The sequence below is a fragment of the Malaclemys terrapin genome, chromosome 7, assembly GCF_027887155.1.
Source record: "Malaclemys terrapin pileata isolate rMalTer1 chromosome 7, rMalTer1.hap1, whole genome shotgun sequence".
Lineage (NCBI taxonomy): Eukaryota > Metazoa > Chordata > Testudines > Emydidae > Malaclemys > Malaclemys terrapin.
This window is the reverse complement of record NC_071511.1, coordinates 126,356,954-126,377,773: the sequence shown is the minus strand read 5'-3', so window position 1 is coordinate 126,377,773 and position 20,820 is coordinate 126,356,954. Positions and strand designations below refer to the sequence as shown.

The following is a 20,820-nucleotide window of genomic DNA, read 5'->3' as shown; positions in this document are numbered from 1 at the left end:
GACAGGAAAGGAGATGATGTGAAGACAGGTGATGGAGCGAGGGAGAGATGGGTTTGATGTACTGTCATAAGCTGGTATCGGAGGTCATGGGAACAGGCGAGCTCACCTGAAGAAGAGGCGGCCCCTGGACTTACAGAAGGGATCAGTGACTTTGAGGGCAGTTGTGGCAGAGTGGATGGAAGCTGGATTAGAGAAAGTTTGGGTAGTGGGGAGTTGTTGAAAAGTCAGGTCGTATCCAGAGAAGGCTATGAGACAACGGTATGTTGGAAAGAGGATGAAAAGGAGCTTGAGGAGAGAGAATGGCAGATGATGAGGGGCTAGGAAGGCGAGGAAGTCCGAGGGGCAGGTTACAGGGTTAGACTCACAGGGGTTCCCAAACTGTGTTGTGTGTCACACTGGTGGTGTGTGGGCGTGTTCCATCCATTCGTCTGAGCATTTTTAAGAAGGTCGTACGTGACCCAATAAGTTTGGGAGCCACTGGGCTGAAGGGGAGGGAAGAGGGCGAAGGATGAGGAGGAGGACCTCCCTCATAACTTTTAGCTCAGTGATTAGGGCACTTTTCAGGGATGTGGGAGACCCAGGTTCAGTTCCCCCTCTGCCTGAGGGGTAGAAGGGATTTGAACAGGGATCTGCCTCTAACCACAGGGCTGTGATCACCGCTACTGGATCGGGCCCCGCATATGACTTAGGCAGCCGAACCCCTATCTTCCCCTGGTTTGTGAATCACTCTGGGGCTGAGGTGGGTGTGCTGATGCCTTGATGGAGGCAGTAGTGTGCATGGAGAGGCAGAAATGTGGCTGCCTAGGAAACTTTTATTGCAGACACGACGGCGTTTAGGTGCCTACAGGGGTCAGACTGAGTTCTGTGAATCACAGAGGAGCTGAAAGCTGGGATTTAAGTGTCTTTTTGTGCCTTGAGGCCTAAGAGCCCAAGGTCACTCAGGAAAGCTGTGGCAGAGCAGAGAAATGAACTCGGGTCTCCCAAGTCCCAGGCTAGCGCCCAGTGTTCCTCTCCATATTGGTATCAGAACTGAGAGGAGGAGAACGTTGACAATTAAGCAGTGGTAGGTGGGGAGAGCTCCTGCTGAATATTGTTAAACTTGGTCTTGCGGATTGAGCACAGGACTGGGAGCCAGGAAATCTTCCGTTATAATTTAGGCTCTACTGATTTAGCTGTGTCTTCTTGGGAAACTCATGTCACACATCCTATGCCTCAGTTTCCCCATCTGCAAATGGAGATGTGCCTATCTGCTGCTGCCACCTTCTTCTCCCCCATATTACATCAACTGGGATAGGTTCATAAGAATGGCCACACCGGATTAGACCAAAGGTCCATCTAGCCCAGTATCCTGTCTTCCAACAGTGGCCAGTGCCAGATGCCCCAGAGGGAATGAACAGAACAGGGAATCATCAAGTGATCCATCCCCTGTCACCCATTCCCAGCTTCTGGCAAACAGAGGCTAGGGACACCATCCCTGCCCATCCTGGCTAATAGCCATATCCTTCTATTTTGAACCCTGTTATAGCCTTGGCCTTCACAACCTCCTCTGGCAAAGAGTTCCACAGGTTGACTGTGCATTGTGTGAAAAAATACTTTCTTGTGTTTGTTTTAAACCTGCTGTCTGTTAATTTCATTTGGTGACCTCTAGTTCTTGTGTTATGAGAAGGAGTAAATAACACCTCCCTATTTACTTTCTCCACACCAGTCATGATTTTATAGACCTCAATCATATCCCTCCTTAGTCGTCTCTTTTCCAAGCTGAAAAGCCCCTGTCTTTTTAATTTCTCCTCATACGGCAGCCATTCCATACCCCTAATCATTTTTGTTGTCCTTTTCTGAACCTTTTCCAATTCCAATATATCTTTTTTGAGATGTGGCAACGACATCTGCACACAGTATTCAAGATGTGGACGTACCATGGATTTATATAGAGGCTTTGATATTTTCTGTCTTATGATCTATCCCTTTCTTGATGATTCCCAACATTCTGTTCACTCTTTTGACTGCTGCTACACATGGAGTGGACGTTTTCAGAGAACTATCCACAATGACTCCAAGATCTCTCTCTTGAGTGGTAACAGCTAATTTAGACCCCATCATTTGATATGTATAGTTGGGATTATGTTTTCCAATGTGCATTACTTTGCATTTATCAACATTGAATTTCATCTGCCATTTTGTTGCCCAGTCACAGAGTTTTGTGAGATCCCTTTTTAGCTCTTCGCAGTCTGCTTTGGACTTAACTATCTTGAGTAGTTTTGTGTCATCTGCAAATTTTGCCACCTCACTGTTTACTCCTTTTTCCAGATCATTTATGAATATGTTAAATAGGACTGGTCCCGGTACAGACCCTGGGGGACAACACTATTTACCTCTCTCCATTCTGAAAACTGACCATTTATACCTCCCTTTGTTTCCTATATTTTAACCAGTTACTGATCCACCAGAGAACCTTCCCTCTTATCCCATGACTGCTTACTTTGTTTAAGAGCCTTTTGTCAAAGGCTTTCTGAAAATTTAAATACACTATATCCACTGGATCCCCCTTGTCCACATGCTTGTTGACCCTCCTCAAAGAATTCTAGTAGATTGGTGAGGCATGATTTCCCTTTACAAAAAACATGTTGACTCTTCTCCAACAAATCCTGTTAATCTATGTGTCTGACAATTTTGTTCTTTACTATAGTTTCAATCAGTTTGCCTGGTACTGCTGGGATCACCTCTGGAACCTTTTTAAAAAATTGGTGTCACATTAGCTATCCTCCAGTCATCTGGTACAGAAGCTGATTTAAATGATAGGTTACATACCAGTTAGTAGTTCTGCAATTTCACATCTGAGTTTCTTCAGAACTCTTGGGTGATACCATCTGGTTCTGGTGACTTATTACTGTTTAGTTTATCAATTTGTTCCAAAACCTCCTCTAATGATACCTCAGTCTGGGACAGTTCCTCAGATTTGTCATCTGAAAAGAATGGCTCAGTATGGAGAATCTCCCTCACATCCTCAGCCGTGAAGACCGATGCAAAGAATTCGTTTAGTTTCTCCGCAATGACCTTATCATCCTTGAGTGCTCCTTTAGCACCTCGATCGTCTAGTGGCCCCACTGGTTGTTTTTGAGTCTTTGGCTAGCTGTTCTTTTTTTTTTTTTTTGGCCTTCCTAATTATATTTTGATACTTAACTTGCCACAGTTTATGCTCCTTTCTATTTTCCTCACTAGGATTTAACTTCCACTTTTTAAAGGATGCCTTTTTGTCTTTCACTGCTTCTTTTACTTTGTTGTTTAGGCACGGTGGCACTTTTTTGGTTCTTTTACTATGTTTAATTTGGGGGATACATTTAAGTCGAGCCTCTATTATGGTGTCTATAAACAGTTTCCATGCAGCTTGCAAGGATTTCACTTTTGGCGCTCTTCCTTTTAACTTCTGTGTAACTAACTTCCTCATTTTTTTTGTAGTTCTCCTTTCTGAAATTAAATGCTACAGTGTTGGGCTGCTGTGGTGTTTTCTCCACCACCGGGATGTTACATTTAATTATATTATGGTCACTATTACCAAGCGGTCCAGCTATATTCACCTCTTGGACCAGATCCTGTGCTCCACTTAGGACTAAATCAAGAATTGCCTCTCCTCTTGTGGGCTCCAGGACTAGCTGCTCCAAGAAGCCGTCATTTAAGGTGTCAGGTGTTGTCATGAAAGTATCTGCTGTCTTTGTCCAAAGCAGCACTAGGGTTCACCTGCTTTCCATCCTTTTTGGTGCAATCCATCCATCCCTTCCTCTGCTTTCATCAGGGTCTGTGTCCTACCACCCTCTCCTGCCATGCTGTCTTCACCAGGTCCCCTTTGTTCATCGTCTGCGTGTGTCTGAACCAGCAAAGTCATGCTTCCTAGATTCTGTTGACCACATCACGGACTTTGACTTCCATCCTAATGCTTTCATTTCAAAATCTCTCTCTCAGTGGAACCCCTCTTATGGCACCAGACATCTCATCTCTCACACCTGTAGGCATTGAACCTGCTGTCTCTTTATCGCCCTGCTTCTGCACTATCCAGCATTGCGGGGTGCACCGTTGTTCTACATCAGAGGTCGGCAACCTTTGGCACGTGGCTTGCGAGGGTAAGCACCCTGGCGGGCTGGGCCGGTTTGTTTACCTGCCGTGTCCGCAGGTTCGGCCGATCGCGGCTCCCACTGGCTTACCCTGGAGAGCCGCGTGCCAAAGGTTGCTGACCCCTGTTCTACATAGTTGGGCTCCTAGTCTCAGTGGCCTGCACTAGTCGTACGCAACCCCTGAGATGTTATTCTACACTCTTCCAGCACCCCCCAATCTAGACTGTGTCTCACGTTCAAGCTTGCCATCTTCTGTCACCCAGTCAATGTGATCGTTCTTGGGGTACCCAGGACTTTGCGTCACCTTGTTACCTCTTGCCTCCAGTGCGAGGGAGGCTTTCTTGGGCTTAACTGGGTATCAGCTTCCTGACACCATAAGCCTGTCAACCCCCCCCCCCCCCCCCCCCGGATAAACTTCTCTGCGCTAGGCCAGCCTGCCCTGTGCCTTGCAGGTTAACAAAATGTACATCCCAGTCCCTGAGCCCCTTTGAAGGGTTCCTCTCTGATATCCAGCCCTGACACTGGCTACTCACAAAATTACCAAGTTCACTGATTCCACGCAGGATCAGCACTTAGCTTAACCACAGCACTGAGACACATTTATGGAGAAAACAAGGATAAGTTTATCATGAAATATTCAAGTCGCGGTGAATGCGAATATTGGAATCAAATGGTTACATATAAAACAAAATCATAACATGCTTTCTAGAGATGGAGCTTAACAGGTTAACCTCCTGTCTAAAGAATTTTTCTCTCTCACCCCATGTCTTCTGCAGCTTTTCAACCAAAGTTGGCTGAGATCCTGTTTTCACGAATGTAAATGCATTGCTCGTTTACTTCCTAGGTGCAGGACGATGGGTGTCGTCTTTGCCTCATAGATATATTGTTAAGCTTATTGTCAAACCGCCTGTGGTGTGTTTGGCCTGTGTGCTCCTGCCTTGTTGACTTCACATCTTTCTGCTAACTTCTGACTTTGTATGTAAACGGACATCCGTAGTGTTAGCTTACAACGCTTGATTTACATTCTGACCGAGGGATCCGTATCTGACCTCCTGTTTGTAGGAAAACGTATTTTTCTTTGATACAGACTTAAAGCCATATATTTAGTTTTTAAACATAATGCCTTACATCGGGGTAGGCAACCTCTGGCACGCGTGCCAAAGGTGGCACGCAAACTGATTTTCAGTGGCACTCACACTGCCTGGGTCCTGGTCACTAGTCCGGGGTGGGGTGTGCATGTTAATTTAATTTTAAATGAAGCTTCTTAAACATTTTAAAAACCTTATTTACTTTACATATAACAGTTTAGTTATATATTATAGACTTATAGAAAGAGACCTTCTAAAAATATTAATGTATTACTGGCATGTGAAACCTTACATTAGAGTGAATAAATGAAGACTCGGCACACCACTTCTGAAAGGTTGCCTACCCCTGCCTTACATAGTGTCTGTACATACATTTCACAACAATATTAATGACCAGTGTGACCCCAACTTCCTTTAAGACCTCACATGATGTTCTTTGATGAGCTGGAATGTACTTTGACGAAGTGAGACTATTCTTAATGTTTCCTCTGAATACTGTGTGGGTGCCTCAGTTTTCCCTATGCATTTCTTCAGTCTCCAGTGTGCATAAATGGCTGTCTCCTTGCAACAAATGGCTGGGGCCCTTCCCCCTTGCAAGGGAATAGCTAAAGGTGAGCAAAGAGATCAGGTGACCTCCTGGCCTGGGAAAGAGACAAAGGCCAGAAAGGAGGGGATTTCAGTTTGGAGCTGGCTGGGGACAGGAAGTGAGGGCAGTTGGGGTTGTCTGGCTCGCTGGGCCCCAGAATGGACCCGGCTGAGGGGTCCTGTTCGCTGTACCTACAAGCTCTGTTTTAGACCATGTTCCTGTTATCTAATAAACCTCTGTTTTACTGGCTGGCTAAAAGTCACGTCTGACTGCGAAGTAGGGGTGCAGGACCCTCCATCTAGTAATGGACGAATACTATTATCGGGACTCTTTTCCTTCAAATATATATTAAAGAAAATTTTAAATTTTCTTATTGTCCTTAATTCTGCTGGCCACTGATTTCTACTTGTCTCTTGGCTTCCCTTATCAATTTTCTACAATACCTAACTTCTGTTTTATATTCATTAGTATCAACTTCTGCTTTCTTCCATTTCTTATATATTATTTTTTTACAGCTACCTTCGCTTCCCCTCTAACCCAGGTTGGTTTTTTAATCAGCACAGACTTTTTCCTCAATTGTGGGAGAGTGGCTTTTTCTTCATATAGTAAGGAGTTCTTAAATAATTCCCAGTTACATGTCTGTCTCATCTTACGCGCATTAACATGCGCGAATTCAGCTTTACATGGTCGGCAAAAACAAAAAAAAGAGAGAAAAATAACAATGTAAATACTGTACCTGCCTGGGTTTTTTTGTTTGTTTGTTTTGCCGACTACTTTCAGTGCGCCACTGTAGGGGGCGGTGGCGCGGAGGAGGAGAGCGGCTGTGCCCTGCTGGGAGCGGGCTGCGCGCTCCATCTTCCCCAGCTAGTGCCAGGTCTGCAGCAAGCCCAGCAGCCTGCGTCCTTCCCTCCCTGCCAACCGACGACTTTCAATTCACCTGCAGGCGGGAGTGGCGCAGAGCCCTCCCGGCAGGTGGTGCGGCGGGAGGGGCCGAGTGGCGAGCGCCCCGGTTGAAGGAAGCCCTGGCCACCCACCTTCTCTCTCTCCCCCTAGCCAGGGCGCGCACTCTGCTGCCCAGGGCATGTCTGCAGTGCAGGGAGTCTTGCTAGCCAGAGTACAGCCGCTGCCCACCCAGAGGCTCGCCAGCGCGGCCGGGGGAGGCAGCCGCGAGCTGCCAAGTAAGTGGCACCGAAAGTTTGCACCCGGTTTTTGTGGGGTTTTTTTGGTTTTTTGGTTGGCTGCTCCGGCCGCTCTGCACCCTGTTTTTTTGTTTGTTGTTGCTTCGCCGCTCCGGCTGCCCTTTTTTTGTTTTGTTTTGTTTGGGGCGGCAAAAAAGCCAGAGCCGGCCCTGCCTGTAGTGCAGGCGATTCCGCCCGCCATTACACTCAATGTCATTCTGACTATACGCGATTTTCACTTTACGCGCTGACTGCGGAACGTAACCCCAGCGTAAGATGAGACAGACCTGTATTTGTTTTTCTGATTATATCCTTCCTACCAGCTAATTTGGCTCATAATTGTTTTCAGCTTTGTGAAATTGACCATATTAAAGAAGTGTGTGTGTGTGTTGCTTGTCTGGACTTTATTCTGCTTGCACATTATAAGTGTGATCAAGTCATGATCATTCGTACCTAAGCTCCTATTAATTTTCAGTTATGTGATCACTTCTGGGATCATACAGGGCCTAATTTGTAGATAGTGGCGTTGCACAGGTGTCACTGTGAGCGTCATTTAGCCTGCAGAATCTTTATTATAGGTCACGACTTGCGTAGTGAAAAGAATCCAGCCTCACAGACTTGGGGGGGGGGGAAGCGTGAAGGGCCATGGGTTAGGAAAAACATTGTTTTACTTGCAAACTGGGCACATTTGCAATGGAATCATTGCAAGATGACAGGTGTGGAGCCTCACAATGGGACCTTACAAAGTCAGTTTTCATGACAGCTCTGTGCTTCATAATGCAGGGGCTAGTTTTGTATTTGCACAACTGCAAAATAAGTTTAGAAACAAACCCTGGTTGGTATGGGCCTAGCAGTCAGTGCTTGGTGCTAGGAGCATTCACTAGTCTTGAAATCATTTGTATGGGTGAGCCCAGCCTTTCTCGCAGTGCCAAGTTGAAAGACATTGGACTTTAAAGCAAGTATCAACTAAGTCCACGTTTTTCAGTGTATTTGTTGCCATTGAATATTAACTCCATATAACAAGTCCTGGGTTTTGGATTAATGTAGATTTCATACCCTGCAGTGCCGTTTTCCTGCTCTGAAGAACAGTGTGACGCTGCAGTGGTGAACAAGAATGTGTGGTTATTGAGCATTGCATGCTAAAAAAATTGCAATGGTTTATTTCTAGGACGGTGTACTGGAATGTGTGTGTGTGAGATTGCTCACAAACACGAAAATATTCAGGTTTATTAGACAAGGAAACAAAATGCAAAGCAATGCTAATGCAATGTTCACCTTGAGATGTACATACCAAAGTCTGGAAATTCAAAGATATGGATCGACCAGTAACCACATGTTGGATACGTGGAGTTTAGAGTTGTTATCGTTAAAACCATATACAGTAATATGATTTTTGCCATTACAAGAGACAAAGTATGTATTTGCGAGGGGGCTGCATTACGGCTGTTGTGGAAATCGTAGCTTTCGCTGGCCAGGTTTGTGTGATCAAAGCCCCAGCCTTAGCATTGTTAAGGTTTTTGCTTGCAATTTCTGTGGGTATTTGAGTGACAAGTTAATAATAGTGTGTTCATTTGAACGTCACATGTTTGGTTTGCGGAACTCTGCTGTGGATTCTAAAATGAAATGAGCGGTAGATGTGCTAAGCATGCCTTGTGCTTGGCTGCCCATTCAGTGCCAAATCATGCTGAGCCCAGGATTGGCAGTAGGTACTCTGTGGTGTAGACAAAGCTTTTCTGCACGGACACTTACCTACCATGGCTTTTGTGTCTCCACTTTCACGATGCCATGTCTCTTTAGTCCCAGATGAAGTGTCCTGAACTTCCGCTGTGCAGAGAAGTGGCTGGTGTACTGCAGCTCTGGGGGGTAGCTCTCCTGGCGCTCGGCTGCTACAGCTGCCTGTGAATAGAATTATCCTTATGAACCCAAGAGTATGAAAACATGTTGATGCCTTTACATCAGTCATCTGTTTGAAGGAGTAGCTCTGTTAACTGCAGCCAGTTAGTCCCATTGTTTCTAAAGTCTGCTCATTCAGCATCTCCAGCATGTATAAAAGTTTTCAACAACAAGATTATAGGAATGTTCAATATTTTCTGCAGGTGCTTAGAAAGCCCTCACCAGCTAAATGCAGCTGTTAATTTCTAAAATTTCTATTTCTTGCTGCTAGATGCATCATATAATTGCATAAAATGAAAACAAAAACCCATTAGCGCTGGCTGATGGTCCTAGGTCATGAGACCAGGTGCTTTGGAATGAAAGGAGAGTTGAACTTTTCTCTTCTGGTTCCTCCGCATGCTCATTTGTAGTCCCTGGAATAACAAATTCTAAACAAAGGCATTATTTTATTGTTGCCTCTAGCAATCTTCTGTGTGTGCTTTCCCTGTCACTTAGGTTAAGAGAGGCCAAATCCCAGTACTTATCTTGACAAAGACTTGGAGTTTTACATGATCTCGTCTTTCTGATGCTAGCCTGGCAGCAAGCACTTGTTCGCTTGGCGTTTAGAATCTGCTGCCTTTCTAGACGTGCGAGAAAAGTGCTAAAACATATTGCACCTCTCACAGCTCCTTTGGTCTGCATCATGCACATGGAGTGTATTGATTCCCCTCCCCCTACCCCCCAATTTGGTGCAAGAACACAGACCCAGGAGCACTGCAAATGAGTTTATTAGCATTGACATTGAGATTCATTAGCTGTAATCCAATTAGAAGCACACTGATAGATGTGTTTGTGCACTGGGGCTGTGTGCTGTTTTGGATACAGAAACTTGTGATTCCAGTTGGAGAGCTTGTTTTGGGTAATCTCATGCAAGATCTGTATCTCCAGGCTCCGAATGGCATCAGTTTTGATTTGCTTGCTAATAGAAACCTTTCTGTTTCCAATTATTTTTCCTGATCGGGGAGACATCTTATTTCCCATGACACAGTTAAAAAGAAATGGAGAGTCTCGAGGAGGGAAGCCATCAAGATGATTTAACAATGTTTTCTTTCTAGTTTGTTTTACTTAAACTTCCCTCAGATCTTAATTGGATGAAGGGCCTGCCAGGCTATAAAAGTGCTGGTCCAATAGTTGTAAGATGTGGTTCAGTAATTACAATACTGTGAAAAGAACAAGAGTACTTGTGGCACCTTAGAGACTAACAAATTTATCGGCGCATAAGCTTTCGTGTGCTACTGCCCACTTCTTCGGGTGCATATCACATGATTCACAGTGCTGTGAGGCACTCCAAGCCCTGTGTCGGTAGCAAATGAAATCCAAATCTCTGTTCTGAAATGGACACCCATTAGTCATTGAAAGCTGCTCTTTGAGAGAATGGTAGCTTGCTCTTTGAACATACCGTGGAAGGAGTCTTGGAAAAGAGACGACTAAGGGGAGATATGGTAGAGGTCTATAAAATCGTGACTGGTGTGGAGAAAGTAAATAAGGAAATGTTATTTTCTCCTTATAACACACAAACTAGGGGCCACCAAATGAAATTAATAGGCAGCAGGTTTAAAACAAACAAAAGGAAGTATTTTTTCACAAAATGCACAGTCAACCTGTGGAACTCCTTGCCAGAGGATGTTGTGAAGGCCAAGATGTTGTGAAGGCCAGAGTTAAAAAAAGAACTAGATAAATTCATGGAGGACAGGTCCATCGGTGGCTATTAGCCAGGATGGGCAGGGATGGTGTCCCTAGCCTCTGTTTGCCAGAAGCTGGGAATGGGCGACAGGAGATGGATCACTTGATGATTCCCTGTTCTGTTCATTCCCTCTGGGGCACCTGGCATTGGCTACTCTCAGTAGACAGGACATTGGGTTAGATGGACCATTGGTCTGACCCAGACTGGCTGTTTTCATGTTCTTGAGGAGTCCAGGCATTCTGCTTTGGAAGCTGAATTCCACAGCTGTCTCCATGACTGCAGACTTGGGAAGCTCAAGGGGCACCAGAAATGTACTGCAGTGCACTTACCTCTGTGTGCATAATTTATCATTGCTGACTTAGCTGCTGCAAGCGCCTGCCCTTCCTTTCCTGGAGGCTGCTTCCGCTCTAATCTGTACTGCCGGGTGTGTTGCCTGTGCAGGCAATGGAGTTCTGTAAAACCCCCCTTGGTGGTATGGGGAGAGTGGCAGAGAGTTCAGGAGGCCGCGCGGGGTTTGAGTCAGGCGAGGTGCTCCATTCCCTCCATGCGCCGGTGTGATGCGTAGAGAAGGTTAGGAGGTTGCTAAAACGTTTTAGTGTTTGCTTGGGAAATGTTTATCCTATGGAGTGATGTAAATAGGTAATTTGGAATAAATCTCATATACTGTGTAGCATCAAAATTACTGTATTGATTGCAACATTAGACGCAGGCCTGTGAGTACCTCGGAAGGTTCAGGGATCGAACGCTCAGGCCTTGTGACACGTTTAACAATCGCAGGCACACGTCACTAGAGCAGGGCAATAATTGTTTCTTTATACAACAGTCAAGCTGGCCCAACACGACTACCAACAGTGAATAAGGGGCAAATCATCGGTGTGAGGAAGAACCAGAACAATGAAATAGAAAATTATTAATGTAAGAAACTGTGATGTTTCCTGGGGATACCCATGAGGGTGAGGCATCTTGCTTCGCCCTGCCCTTAGCGTGAGGTCTGTGCCTGCTGTGTGTCAGCTCCCTGACTCCACTGGCCACGGTCAACACAAGCACTCCCCTCTTAGCCTGCCAGGCTCTGCTGTCCCTCTGCAGGTTAGCAGTAGGGACGCCCCAACCTCCGAATGTCCAGCCCCTGGTCTGCTGAACACTCTCAGATTTGCTGCTTGCCAAGGAACAGTAACCCCCCCCCCCGCCCCTTACTAGTTACACCCGAGATCGCAGCGCCACTTACCACACAGCACTTGGGTATGTTTATCGTGAAAACAAGCAAAAGCTTATTTAATATAGAGTAGGGATTCAAATGAAAAGTAGAAATATTGGAAACAAATGGTTACATGTAAAATAAAAACAGCATCTCTTATATGGCAATGCTCAGCCCAGATCCTTCCAGTTTATTACAGCCAAGCTTGGCTGTGATCTCCCATTCATGACACTGTCCTCTGGTCTCCTCAGTGGAAAGATGCGGGGGGTACCTCTCCCCCAAATATACTCCACCACTCCATTGTCTTCATGGCTAACCAGGATCTCCCCTGTGCCTCTTTCTTGTCCATTTCACAATCTCTTGATTAGCATCCAACTCAGACTGTAGACAGGCCTCCATTGTGGAGTGGATGATACACACCACACATGACCAGTGAGTGAGAGAGAGAAGCATTTATCCCCGTCTGGTGACCTTCCTTAACTCTCAGACCTTAAGAACATAATTTTCAGTACGGATACACAATTCCTTAAACGATATCCAGCCACACGTTTCACAGTGATAATGCAACCAGTGGGCTATTGGCTCTTCATGGAGATATCACGTGCCACCTTTTGATAAACTTAATATGCATACATCTGACCGAGGGGATCCCTGTGAAACTCTATGCACCCCCTGTGTCCTCTACCATAGAATCATAGAAGATCAGGGTTGGAAGGGACCTCAGGAGGTATCTAGTCCAACCCCCTGCTCAAAGCAGGACCAATCCCCAACTAAATCATCCCAGCCAGGGCTTTGTCAAGCTGGGCCTTAAAAACCTCTAAGGAAGGAGATTCCACCACCTCCCTAGGGAGCCCATTCCAGTGCTTCACCACCCTCCTACTGAAATAGTTTTTCCTAATATCCAACCTAGACCTCCATCACTTCAACTTGAGACCATTGCTGCTTGTTCTGTCGTCTGCCACCACAGAGAACAGCCAAGCTCCATCCTCTCAGGTAGTTGAAGGCTGCTATCAAATCCCTCCTCTTCTCTTCTCAACTAAATAAGCCCAGTTCCCTCAGCCTCTCCTCATAAGTCATCTTCCCCAGCCCCCTAATAATTTTCGTTGCCCTCCGCTGGACTCTCTCCAATTTGTCCACATCCTTTCTATAGTGGGGGGGCCCAAAACTGGATGCAATACTCCAGATGTGGCCTCACCAGTGCCGAATAGAGGGGAATAATCACTTCCCTCGATCTGCTGGCAGTGCTCCTACTAATGCAGCTCAATACCTTCTTGGCAACAAGGGCACACTGTTGACTTGTATCCAGCTTCTCGTCCACTGTAATCTCCAGGTCCTTTTCTGCAGAACTGCCACTTAGCCAGTCAGTCCCCAGCCTGTAGCAGTGCATGGGATTCTTCCGTCCTAAGTGCAGGAGTCTGCACATGTCCTTGTTGAACCTCATCAGATTTCTTTTGGCCCAATCCTCCAATTTGTCTGGGTCACTCTGGACCCTATCCCTACCCTCCTGTGTATCTGCCTCTCCCCCCAGTTTAGTGTCATCCGCGAACTTGCTGAGGGTGCACTCTGCTTGATACCGGCTGCCAACTAGACATGGAGCTGTTGATCACTACCCGTTGAGCCTGACGATCTAGCCAGTTTTCTATCCACCTTATAGTCCATTCATCCAATCCATACTTCTTTAACTTGCTGGCAAGAATACTGTGTTGGCACAAGTTGGCGCCAAGCGGTTCCTGGGTTATAGAGATCCTGTTATAATTTTGGAAAATAAATTCCTTTTGCTCTGAGAAAGGGTCCACTCTAATACTTAATGTTGCTAGGTATTTGTGACCATCAGTTGTCAGGCATCTTGCAACCTACCTAGCTTCTGGGTACAAGGAGAGAATTTCCATTCACAGCACTGTCTCTTTCCTAACAGCTCATTAGAAACTTAGGCCCTGATTCTGTAATTGGGCCTCTTGGGGCAGAACTGTGTGCTTCTGTGAAGCCCCAGTGACCCAGTGAAAAATCCTGAATACACTAGCATTTGATATGGGGGGGCAAATCTTTGCAGCTCTTGCACAAGTGGGCGAGCATTCTGCATTGGATTTTGGTCAGGATCTCAGCGGCGTAATGCACTGTAATGTTTGCCACCCACTTTTCCAGGGAAGAAATACAAAATAATACATGCCGTAGAGCAGGTTGATCAGCACTTCTTTGCTTTCCTTCTCCAAACATAAGAACAAAGGGATATTGAAGCAGGCAGGCAGGTTTAAATCCGATAAAAGGAATTACTTTTCGCACAGTCTGTGGAACTGATTGCCACAAGATGTCACTGAGACCAAGCGTTTAGCAAGATTATAGTAAGGACTTCTTTAAAAAAAACAAACAAAAAGTTGGAAGGGACATAAGCTCTCCTGCCCCAGGCCACAAACCAACCACTGACTGACTGGTTAGGACGAAACTTTCCCTATAAGCAGGCTATTCCATATCTATTCTGCAAGGTTTGTTGCACCTTCCTCTGAAGCAATCTGGTGTTGGAAACGGAAATAGGATCTGGCTAGCTGGACCGTTGGTCTGATTCAGTGTCTGGTGTGGCAATTAACGCCCCCCCACTTCCTGCATGTTAGTGGCTGTTAATATGTTACTCTAGGGTACAGAGATATCAGGGCTATGGCAGACAGAACACTTTGGGAAAAACATCCGTGCAGGGACCGTCTCTTTGTTTGGATAGTACCTAGCACAGTGGGGTCCCGGCCGTGACTACAGCTCCTAGGTGCTGTGGCCATATGCTGCCGCCTCCTGCGTTCTCAGCAGTTTGGTCTCTGTTCTCACGCCTAGACTGTACACCATGGCCCAAGCAGAGAAGAAAGGTGGACTGCTCTGGAAATCTTCAGCCTCCAAGAAACCATTGAAAGAGAAAGTTGTGCTAATGTACGATGAGATCTTCATGGTAAGGACTGGGCCTTTTTTCCTTTGTCCCTTTGGTTTGCTGAGAGAGCTCCATGTGTCGGATTCTTCTCCATGAGACAGGGCGCGCGTCTATCAAAGCCAGGCTGCCCCATAACTGTCTCCAATGACGTGCCTTCCTCTGCTGCCTCCTTCAGTTTCACTGAGTGGCATTCCCCGGGGGATGTAGAGTGCGGTGCCCATGAAGTTAGGAAAGGGCCAGGGGAGCCAATGCAATAGGAGGAAGGGACTCCATAGTGAGGACCTGTGAGGAATCTTCTCCTTTTCGGTTTGGGGGAGAGAATATTTCTGGGAGACAAGAACGAAAGCTTCTCAGGCGAGAATTGCTTCTGCAAATCTCGCTTTTGGGAATCTGTGTTGGCAATATATTGTACTTGGAGAACTCCAGTGACAGGTGAGTAACCTTGTCTTCCAGAGTCTGAACTATTTACGCTGATATTCTGTCGGTGTGCTTAGCCTTTCTCCTAGCTGTACTGTTTGTTCTCACGGGGTCTCCTTTCTCTTTCAGACGGAGGACCCCAGTAAATGCAGCCCTCGGTTCTGGGAGGAGCTTTTCCTCATGAAGGTACCGTAAGAGTTGAAAGCCATCCTCTTCTCTTTTGATTCGCCTTTGCTTGTTTGCCCTGGGATGTGGCAGGGATTTGCCCACCTGGGGGTCTCCACTTCCTTTCAGCAGCTGGGTGAAATGCATTAATTGGTTTTTCCTTCATTCCTTGACCTGACAGGTGAACCTGGAGTATCTAGAAAGCAAGCTGGAGTCTCTGGATGGAGAAGAGTTAATGAAGATAAAAGATAACATTAACTGTTTGTTCCAACACTGCATCCAGGCCTTGGGAGAAGAGCACCCAATCCGAGTAGTCAATGCGTTACAGGTACCACAGCTGATGGCCAGGGAGCCCGTGTGAGTGGGGCCGTTTATTGATACTGTCAAGCACCTTGTGCTAGTTTCTTTAGTGTGGCTGAGAGGCAGTGGCCACTCACTGGTAGCTTTTATTATTTATTTGTTTGAAGGTTAGAGACATTCAAAATCCTGTCTACCTTGGGAAATGTAAATTGCCTTTAAAATGCAAATTCTGGGATTCTGGAATTGTGAGGAAGACCACACGCAGCGGGATGGGGTGGGAAGGGAGGAAGACGAGGAACTCCGTGCAACAGGGAATCTGGCTGGGAGCTGAAGGGTAGTCCAAGAGACGGTTTTTCTCTCTACCCCCCACCTGCTCCCTGCCCCTCATTGAGTTTCCTGACAGAGGAAATGAAATAAAGTTCTGGAGAAGGTGGAGTGAAATCTGTACAAGAGACCAGGCTTATTAAATGACGGCTTGTCTGATGAGAGTGCTCCAAATGTCCCTAAAGATATGGATACAATTTTGCTTTATGCTTTAGAAATATTTTCTTTTAAAGGAACATCAACAATTGCTAAGCAGCGTGTCAGGTGCTGCCCCAGCCTCAGTGTCCCCTTCTGGGCCTTGGCAGTCACACTTCTCTAGTCTGTAAATGTCTCTCTCCCTTGTTGCTGGGCGGGGCACCCGAGGAAACTGTCTGACTGTACAGGCAAAGCAGCGAGAATGGCTGTCTGCCTGGTGGTGTCAAATGTGCACACTGAACACACTGGAAAATATGTATTTTCTCTAATCTCCGAGTTCTCCGAACCTGAGGAGTTACAGAGAACAGCGGGAAGGGAAGAGTTCAGACAGGAATGGGACCTAAATTGATGGTGGCCCTTGAAGCACCTGTTCTTTGTCAGTCCCGGGAGCAGGGCTTGGAATGGGGTTTGCTGTGCGAGCCGGAGGTGTGGCCTGATGTCCTGTGCTCAGCTGCTTCCTTCCCTCTTTCCTTCACAGACGTTATGTGCGTTGATTCGCGGCGTCCATCAGAAGAACAAATCCACCTCTGGGTTTGACATCATCAACATGCTCATGGGCTTTGACAAAGCCGAGCTGTGCATGAAGGTAAGGGCTCTGGCATCAGAGGAGCCGCGTTCTGCTCGCCAGCCCTATGCTACAGGGATGTCCTCTGTAGACGGTTGCCGTTACGAAGAAGCGCATGCACGTGTGTGAACACTACAGTGAATTATTAAATGCAGCTGCCCTGGTGTATTCTGCCTGCCGAAGGCCCAGCACAAGGGCGCTTGTAATTCATTACATATCTAACGTAATGATGGAGGGAGGTTGTGCCTTTCCTTTCACTCCATGGTGTTGATTCCTAGATTGTCATGAATAGAATTTAAGGCTAGAAGGGACTGTTAGATTATCTGGTCTGACCTGCTATATAACACAGGCTGGAAAATTCCACCCAGTTACCCCAGTATCAAGTCCAGCTGCTGAAGGTAGCAATCTTTTTGGTGCTTCGATTTTCTTCAGTACAGCTGGGCAGGTGGGAACTTATACAGTGTAAACTCAGCCAGCATCTGACCTTTGAATCTTTTACCAGTGAGTGTAGTTGCTTGAGCAGTGTTAACTATCCACAGGCAAACTCTGTCCTGCCGCTAGGCTGCTCACGTACCCATGTCCGGTTTATAGCAGTCAGAGGTCAGAATGCCTCTGTCCCTGCTGGCATCTGAGCTGTAAATCAGTTACACGGTGGGGTGGCTCTTCAGGGGATGAGCTGTTGGAACAGACGCTGCTTTTGAATGCCACCTCCTGCCGTGGGGGTGATGGAAGGGGACAGTTTAATAAGGCTTTTTGTGTCACAGTTATGGAGTAACCCTTCTATGAATGATGAGATTTGATGGTTCGCTGTGGAACCGCTCCAGTGGGGTGGAGGGATAACTGGACAAATGTGCTATAAGGACTAACGTGATCCAGCAAGTTAATGTCACATGTGACCTAGATTGTGGCTGGTACCAGTTCCTCCCTGACTCCTGACAAGGCTGAGGGAGGGATTTTAGTGGTGGTCCACGTTTGGTAGCCAGACTGGCGTGCTATACGTAACCGGATGGATTCAGGCCACCAAGGCTGATTGTGACTGTCCTTCCTCAGAATCTGATGGAGAGCTTGGACTCGCTGCTTTGTGCAGAAGGCTCCGAAAGCCTGAAGAGTTTGTGTCTGAAGCTGCTTCTCTGCTTGGTAACGGTAAATAACACAAAACTGACGTTTTGCTTAGAAACCTCGAAGGGCAGGAGTGCCGGCGAACTGACCAGAGTGCCCCTGGGGCAGGAGGACGGGGGCGGGATCTGGGAGTGCAGAGGACAAAGTGTGGTACAGGGTACGGTTGCTGGAAGTGCTGCTTCCAGAATGATCTTACTTCCCACGCTGACATTGCAGTGTCAGTTGATCAGTGTCTTTATGGCCATGTGTCATTTCCAGAATTGTTGCTTTGGAGAGCAGCTACGTTAAAGAGCCCCGGGTGGCGGCCCCGTGGGTTTGGAAGGGCTGCTGGCTAGCGAAGGGCTGGCCTGTCCTGAGGCACAGATGTGCTCTTCGGGTACTGGGATGATTCCGGGCCAGCTCAGTCATTTCCACCCTTTGGGGCCAAGGGGCCTGGGGCTGGGAGTGTTATTCTGTCTGTTGTTGTGTGATGGGTATATAAGGAAGTTGGTCTGTCCCTGGGACTGAGAGTTGCACACAGCAGCGTGGAAGTTTCCTGCGTTGCACAGAGTCTGAGACGCTCCTGGCAGATGCAGGGATTGGGGGGCACACAGGAAAGGAGTCGGGGTGCTGGGAGGAGGGTGAGCGTGCACCGCTATTCCCACTCTGCTCTGCTCTAGTCCTACCCGGCTGTTCAGTAGGGGAACGTGCCTATTTCCGTGCACACTGGAGGCAGTTATAGTACATTAGAGATTATGGAGTTTGTCATCATTTTAAAAAGCCTTTGATTGCTTCCAGGTGACAGACAACATCAGCCAGAACACAATCCTGGAATATGTGATGATTAACAGTATATTTGAAGCTATTTTACAGGTAAGTGTTTCTCATCTCTGGCTGGTTAGGTCTTTTCCCGTAGTGCCAAACTTTCATCCGTACATTTACTGTTCGGTGTTTAAATACAACAGAAGCTTGCTGGTGTTACATGTCAACCTCTTACTCCTAGCTCGGCGGTAGATTTTGTAACCATGCAGGTCCTCACCCAAAAGAGGATCAGGCAGGGGGTTGCAAGGCTATTGTAGGGGCGTCACGGTATTGCTACCCTTACTTCGGCACTGCCTTCAGAGCTGAGTGGCTGGAGAGCGGCGGCTGCTGGCCAGGAACCCAGCTCTGAAGGCAGCATCCCGCCAGCAGCAGTGAAGATGTAAGGGTGGCAATATAATACCATGCCACTCTTACTTCTGCACTGATGCTGGTGGTGGCATTGCTTTCTGAGCTGGGTGCTTGACCAGCAGCCACCACTCTCCAGCCACTAAACTCTGAAGGCAGTGCCGAAGTAAGGGTAGCAATACTGGGACCCCCCTACAATAGCCAGATTTCACAGGGGAGACCAGATTTCATCATCTGTGACGTTTTTTCACGGCTGTGAATTTGGTAGGGCCCTACTCATACGTCACTTAGCACATAAGGAGGAGGGATAGCTCAGTGGTTTGAGCATTGGCCTGCTAAACCCAGGGTTGTAAGTTCAATCCTTGAGAGGGCCACTTAGGGATCTGGGGCAAAAATCAGTACTTGGTCCTGCTAGTGAAGGCAGGGGGCTGGACTCGATGACCTTTCGAGGTCCCTTCCAGTTCTATGAGATAGGTATATCTCCATAATATGCTGATATGTTACATATTGTTCTGCTTGGCCTTGCTTCTTTGGGAAACTAGCTATGTTTCATCGTCAATTACTGGGTAACATGATTCATTCCTGCTTCTCGTTTCAGATTCTGTCCAACCCACCTAGTCGCAGGGAGCATGGTTATGATGCTGTTGTCCTTCTTGCTTTGCTAGTTAACTACAGAAAGTATGAGGTAGGTGTTGGATGCAGAGAGCCATTTCGTTACGCTGATGTCTTTCTTCAGCCAGTTTGTCCTTGGGATGCGAGCCGTTGGTGAGTGCTAAAATACACTTGGAAAGGCCAACCACTGCGCCGGCAGCTTGAGACCTCCTTAAGCCCTCCTTTTATTCGCTGCTTAGAGAACAGCCCTTGGTGCTGTGAGACTAAAATCTGTTTCCTATCAGCAGGTGGGCTCTCTATTGCGTGAGTCCGCACTGGCCTGCTGTTGTAAGGTTCTGCACGAGCTGCAGTGCTGCCATCCAGATCATTTTTAGAAATAGGCATTGAAACGTTTAGCAAGGTAAAAACAGACAATTACAGACACTGGGCACAACATCTGCATGCTCATTGGCAGAGAACATGTCAGCAATTTCCCCATCCCATTTTGACAGTATCTGTTATATATGTTTCTTTTACATGTACATGTCTATTCAAAGGTGCAGGTGTTCAAACAGTTATTTATAAGTACAAAGGAGAGCTGTTCAGGGGATTTGCACTTTATCTATGGAAATACTTTACTTTGATTTGCAAGAAGCCCTCTTGAAAGAATCATTAATGTGTAGCGCGTGTGTGTAAAATGTATTTTCTCCAAAGAGAAGTAAGTTGTTATAGAGTTGCCTTGGGTTTCAGACCCCGGACATGTGATTTGGAGCTGACTATCAAGTCAAAAGAATTTAGAACTCTCCGGGGAGATGTCGGTCATGTGACTAGAGGATGAGCTGAAATGTCACAGCCTACAACTCCTTAGGAGAATGAGAAATGTGGCTCTGCGTCTCTCTAATTGCTGCTTTCTCAAGAAACATAATTCTCCTTTCCTTTTCCAAGCTGGGATGTTGTATTTAGTAATCTGCTTGTGTTTCTACAAAGTTTTTTTTTCTGCTGATCTTATTCTTAAGAGAGAAAAGGAAAGAAATGTTAAAATACATGTGAAATGTCAGTCTCTCTTTACGTGAGGCGTGATATAACAATTGTCTGTCTTAAGAGTTTTCCTCAATGTTGGGATTTTGAATTTAATTTGGAAACATGAGTTCTGGACTCGTAAGTTTTGCACTAATCATGAGACATGTTTCTCTCTGACCTCATTCCTGACTGAGGAAGAGAGGATATATATATTAAGGTTTCCTCGTGTTTGTTCATATTGCTGTTCTGTTCACAATATGCTAGGGGCTAATCATACGCAGAGGAAGAACGACGTATCTAA

At 46.5% G+C, this 20,820-nt stretch overlaps 1 protein-coding gene across 3 annotated transcripts in view; it reads left to right on the top strand.

The window, feature by feature from the left end:
• Positions 1 to 20,820, top strand: part of ARMH3 (armadillo like helical domain containing 3) — a 182,177-nt gene that overhangs the window by 8,189 nt on the left and 153,168 nt on the right. For all 3 annotated transcript variants that reach the window (XM_054035649.1, XM_054035647.1, XM_054035648.1), the window contains exons 2-8: positions 14,587 to 14,698; positions 15,224 to 15,280; positions 15,441 to 15,587; positions 16,557 to 16,664; positions 17,694 to 17,786; positions 18,540 to 18,614; positions 19,507 to 19,593. In XM_054035649.1, the coding sequence (XP_053891624.1) occupies positions 14,597 to 14,698; positions 15,224 to 15,280; positions 15,441 to 15,587; positions 16,557 to 16,664; positions 17,694 to 17,786; positions 18,540 to 18,614; positions 19,507 to 19,593 (669 nt within the window). In that variant the 5' untranslated portion in view covers positions 14,587 to 14,596. The remainder of the gene's footprint in view (positions 1 to 14,586; positions 14,699 to 15,223; positions 15,281 to 15,440; positions 15,588 to 16,556; positions 16,665 to 17,693; positions 17,787 to 18,539; positions 18,615 to 19,506; positions 19,594 to 20,820) is intronic.